Source organism: Austrofundulus limnaeus, unplaced genomic scaffold, assembly GCF_001266775.1.
Source record: "Austrofundulus limnaeus strain Quisiro unplaced genomic scaffold, Austrofundulus_limnaeus-1.0 Scaffold836, whole genome shotgun sequence".
Lineage (NCBI taxonomy): Eukaryota > Metazoa > Chordata > Actinopteri > Cyprinodontiformes > Rivulidae > Austrofundulus > Austrofundulus limnaeus.
Window position 1 is genome coordinate 123,949 of NW_013953238.1, and position 5,412 is coordinate 129,360.

The 5,412-nt window shown below is 36.6% G+C and overlaps 1 protein-coding gene across 1 annotated transcript in view; it reads right to left on the reverse strand.

The window, feature by feature from the left end:
* Positions 1 to 942: 942 nt before the first annotated feature.
* cct2 (chaperonin containing TCP1, subunit 2 (beta)) overlaps positions 943 to 5,412 on the reverse strand; it is a 7,954-nt gene continuing 3,484 nt past the window's right edge. Inside the window, exons 10-16 of the mRNA XM_014028996.1 lie at positions 4,407 to 4,510; positions 4,199 to 4,318; positions 3,332 to 3,460; positions 3,150 to 3,253; positions 1,425 to 1,524; positions 1,199 to 1,340; positions 943 to 1,124 (exon numbers count right to left, since the gene is read on the reverse strand). Of these exons, the coding sequence (XP_013884450.1) occupies positions 1,094 to 1,124; positions 1,199 to 1,340; positions 1,425 to 1,524; positions 3,150 to 3,253; positions 3,332 to 3,460; positions 4,199 to 4,318; positions 4,407 to 4,510 (730 nt within the window). The 3' untranslated portion in view covers positions 943 to 1,093. The remainder of the gene's footprint in view (positions 1,125 to 1,198; positions 1,341 to 1,424; positions 1,525 to 3,149; positions 3,254 to 3,331; positions 3,461 to 4,198; positions 4,319 to 4,406; positions 4,511 to 5,412) is intronic.

Below are 5,412 nucleotides of genomic sequence, written 5' to 3' on the forward strand. Positions count from 1 at the left end.
AACTGTAGCTAAAAACAAAACTAAGCTATAAGCTAAAATTAGAACTAGCTAAAAACAAAACTAAGCTATAAGCTAAAATTATCAGAACTGTAGCTAAAAACAAAACTAAACTATAAGCTACAATTAGCAGAACTGTAGCTAAAAACAAAACTAAGCTATAAGCTAAAATTAGAACTAGCTAAAAACAAAACTAAGCTATAAGCTAAAATTATCAGAACTGTAGCTAAAAACAAAACTAAGCTACTCTTTATTGCTAAAAGTGTTTGCTCACCCATCATCCCAACGACTGCACCAGTGCACAAAGCAAGGCCCATTAAGACATGGCTGCTGGTCTGGTGTGGATGAACTGGACCGGTCTACATGTGACCTCACAGATTATGTTCATTAACACTTGTAAAGCTGGACGGCCTTCCAGAAGAGCTGAAGCTGGTCTGGATGCAGAGGGTGGACCAACATCATGCTGAACCTTATGGATCAGGAACAGGATGTACCTGAAGCTCATGAGTCAAGGCAGGTCAGACACTTATTAAAATATAGTTTAATCTCAAAAGATCAGAACTGTAGCTAAAACAGAGCTACGATCTACTTTAGCTACAGTAGCTGCAGAAGAATAAAAAGTAAAATTAGCAGAAGATAACAGCGAGGTGTTGACAGTGTGGTTGTGTAACGTCATGTTGACTCAGTCAGGTCTCAGTCACTCTGACCTGAGGATTCACAGCTGCTTACTGGTTTGTTAGAGTTTTAATTACCAACCTGCTGGTTTGAACCCTGAACCAACTCATCACCTGCTGATGTCAGGTGTGTTACTCACATCACTCTCAGCTACCTCCAGCTCTACGTCCAGTTACTGTCATTAGCTGCGGCGGCCATCTTTTATCAGGTTGAATCTGATGCTAATTTAAAAGTTAAAAAAGTGAAAATCAACTGAGACCAAACAAGACATTCTTCAGGACTTGTTTATTTATATCAGTAAACAAAAACAAACATCCAAACTTGCTTCTTGACTAAGTTTGACACCAAAAAGAGGCCGAAGGTTCAGAGCGCCTCGGCTGAGCAGAAATATAAATTAAACTAATCCGGCTGTCGGTGGTCTCTAGCAGGGGTGGTGGTCGGGGACTCGCTTCCTGCACAAACAAACAAACAGGAGTCAGAGCAGGAGGAGTGGTCAGTCAGCAGCAGGGGGCGGAGCCAGACTCACCTGGGAGCAGCTTTGATGATGTTGTCGACCCTCAGGATCATCTCGGCTGCCTCCGAGGCGCTCAGCAGCATCTGACGCTTCACCTGGAACGACTCGGTGATGCCCAGCTCCACCATGTCGCCCACCGTGCCCTCGGACATGTCTGCGTGGGGGGGGGACACAAACAGCGTTAAGACTTGGCCCGCCCTCACAGAGCACCTGGCGGCCTCGGGGAGCGTGGACTCACTCAGACCGAAGGTGGTCTTGTTGTCCTGGTGAGCGGCTCTCAGCTGGGCCACCAGGTCGGCGCTGTCGTAGCCGGCGTTGTCTGCGATGATGGTGGGCAGCTGAGGAGAGAGAGAGAGCTTTTATTTTTTTATTAAAGATTCACGTAAAGATTTAATTTATCAGCATATTTCCATTATTTTATAAGATTTAAACTTTTTGCTTTTATAATTGTATTTCCTTATTTGTCAGTTTGACTCTTTTGTTGCCCCACACATCTGTAAATAAGCTATATAATAAATAGTGTAAGCACTAAAAATTAATATAATATATATAAAATCAGAGTTGTGAAGTAACTAAGTACAAATACTTTGTTACCAGTGTTGTATAAAGTACCTCAAAGTGATACTTGAGTAAAAGTACAAGTATCTTATCATAAAAAGTTTGGGAAAAGTTAAAGTCTGCTATAAAAATATTACTTGAGTAAAGTATCTGATATTTTTTGTACTTAAGTATCCAAAGTAAATTTCTGACACAAAATCTACTTAAGTATTAAAAGTAAAAGTACTGAGTAAAAGTGAGCAGTTAGATTTTCCAAAATGACATTTATTGGGAGGTGACTTCTCCAAAAACTATATTTTCTAACGGCGTGCAGCTGTGATGGGTTGTGTACAAGCTAATAGTGTGTCAGAATGGTATATATTTATACTTCTCATCCAAACACAATTAAATTCACTCTATAGGAGACACAGTTTATCAGGAGAGGATTTTTATTAAGTAACAACTCAGAATAAAACAGGAGTAACAACTTTCTACTTCTTACCTTTTTAAAAATGTACTGAGTAGAAAGTACAGATAATTGTGTAACAGTTTAACAAGTAAAAAGTACGCTGAAAAATAATTACTCAAGTAAAGTACAGATAACCAAAATTTCTACTTAAGTACAGTAGCTAAGTATTTGTACTTAGTTACTTCACAACTCTGTTACTGTACTTAAGTAGAAATTTTGGTTATCTGTACTTTACTTGWGTAATTATATTTCAGTGTACTTTTTACTTTTACTTATTACATTTTTACGCAATTATCTGTACTTTCTTCTCCTTACATTATTTTATAATTTATAACTTCAAATAAAACCTTTTTTTTAAACGGTAAAAAGTAGAAAGTCGTTGCTCTTATTTTATTCCAGATTGTTGTTATAAAAAAACACTATCTTGATAAATTGTGTCTCCTAGGTAAAGTGTATTTAATTGTGTTTGGATGAACGTTATAAATATATAACATTCTGACACACTATTAGTTTGTACAGTCAAACAAAGCTAAATGTTTTTTGGAGGAATCACCTCCCAATAAATGTCGTTTTGGAAAACCTGACGGCTCACTTTTACTCAGTACTTTTACTTGTAATAAGTAGATTTTTTTCAGAAATTTATTTTTGATACTTAAGTACAAAAAATATCAAATACTTTAAGACTTTTACTCAAGTAGTATTCTTATAGAAGACTTTAACTTTTACCAAAGTATTTTTATAAGATACTTGTACTTTTACTCAAGTATCACTTTGAGGTACTTTATACAACACAGTATAAAATACCTTTGTGTTTCCATGTCTTAAAAATTTAGTGAAAYTTAAATGTTGCAAACAATTCACTACAAAAAAGTAATAATATATTTTTGTGTTTTGTTTTTGGCATCTCTTTCATTCCATACGTCATCACTATTATCCGGATTAAACGGACGAACGCACCATCCTCAGAGCTTTGGCGAACGACTCCATGGCGGCGGCTTCTTTTCCAGGCGTCCTGTTGGCTAAATCGCTCACCACCTTGGCCATCAGCATCTCAGAGCAGCCTGGTGAGGAAAACGATGAGTCGTGATTACGTTGGCGGCGGCTCCTTTAGTGGAACCAGACCCGGGTTCAGGGTTTACCTCCTCCGTAGACGGTGCGCGGCTCCTTCACCGTCTGCGCCAACACACACAGAGCGTCGTGCAGCGAGCGCTCCGCCTCGTCCAGAATCTGCTGAGTCGCTCCTCGCAGGACCACCGTGCACGCCTCACCTGAAGAGAGGAGGAGCTAAAGGTCAGACCGTGGCAGGTGAAGAACTGTAGCAGGGATGTACGGAACCACGTGAGGGCCACAAAAATATAAATCACAGAAAGAGATTAGGGTCATAAAAAATGTATTATATTTATGAAGTACTACAAAAAAACTAAATACAAAGAAGAAACATTGATTTTAAAATATATAAAACAAGTATAAACAAATTATAAATGTTTTTGATTTTAATTTATAAGAATGTAGTCCAGGTAAGGTTTTTTTCTCCTTAATTTTTTTAATCTATACAAGAAAAAATAGAAATCACCAACATCAGCATTAAAGATAAAACCATTTACACAAAAATAAAACTAATTTAAAAATATTTAAATTATCAGCATGTTCTCATTTTATTAGATGTATTGAAATTTCAAAGATTTCAAATTTTTTGTTTTATATTTTTTATAAATATTTGCTCATTTGTCAATTTGACCATTTTATTGCCCCATACATCTGTAAATACGCTACATAAAAATAGTGTTTGCTCTTTTTAAATTAACACATATAATAAAATATAATTCCTTACACAATAAAGTAGTATTTTTTATAGTTTTTGGCACCTCTTTCATTCCATACATCAGCACTGTTATTATATTTTGTTGAAAATCCAACAAACACTTCCTGTTGATAACATCTATAGATTCTTTCACGGCTCTTTAAATGTAAAAATAGTAACTCTTGGTGATGAGGCGTGTGCGTACCCATGGCGACTCCAGAGAAGTGGATGAGCGTGTCTTCGCCGATCATCACCTCCTCGATCAGTTTGCACTGACCGAGCTTCACCAGCTCCGGGTGGTCGAAGGTGGAGGTGATCTCCCCACCTGCACACGACAAATCATTTCATAAAAATCAAGTTTCAGATAAAACCCAACAGACAAACCAAGTTTCAGAGGTTTTATGAAAGCACACCGGTGACGAGGGCGAGGCGCTCCACGCCAGCGAAGTCGGCGTGCTCGATGGCCATGACGCCCGCCTGGGCGAACAACTGCTCCGGGTAATTATAGATCAGCTGTCTGCAGGAAAATATTTATTAAATCATGAAACAATGACAGGATGAGTCAGGAGGAGTGATGCATGTTGTTTCTATGGAAGGTCAAAGACGCCATAAATGTAAAAATAAATACACAACAAACTGAACTGTAACATTTAAAAAATRTAGGTTTAATGATGAACCATACAAATCCTCCAAACCACTAGGGGGCAGTGTTCCTCTATACATTAAATAGGTTTCATACTTGAATTTTACATTTTATTTTAAAGAATTTCTTTTAGTGTTTACTTAACTTTGTGATCTATGCAAGTGTGTATATCAAAAGTAAAAAAAAGCTGACAAGAAGACCTCACATAAATCATTTAAAACAAAAATGGCCAAATCCATTGCAGTACTGTATAAAGTAAGGGACTTGTTTAATGACAAAGCTTTGTTTATRTTATATAATGCAATAATTGTTTCACACTTGATTTATTKTATAGAAGTCTGGGGGAAAGCATGTAAAACAATTACAAATCATGTTTTTATTTACAGAAAAGAGGTGTAAGAATTATCACCAGAAAACACTACAGTCACCCACCTAATAYATTATTTTATCAGTTGAAATTATTGAAAYTTTATGAGTTGGTTGATCATAATATTTTGCAGGTTGTGTCTAAGACTCATAAAAATGTGTTACCTTTAAAAATCCAATTAAATTTTGTTGAGAGTAAATCATTATAATCTTAAGGGTAAACAGATGTTTGTAAAGCCTAAAATTCGAACCAATTTTAAGGATCGATGTACTACAGTTCAAGGAATAAGACTGGAATAATCTGGAAAGTGATTATAAAAATGCTGGTTCAATAAATTTGAGAGAACGATAAAAGTTAGTTTGTTGAAGAGATACGAATTTGTATAAGAGCTGCTGTTTGGGAAGGAGTT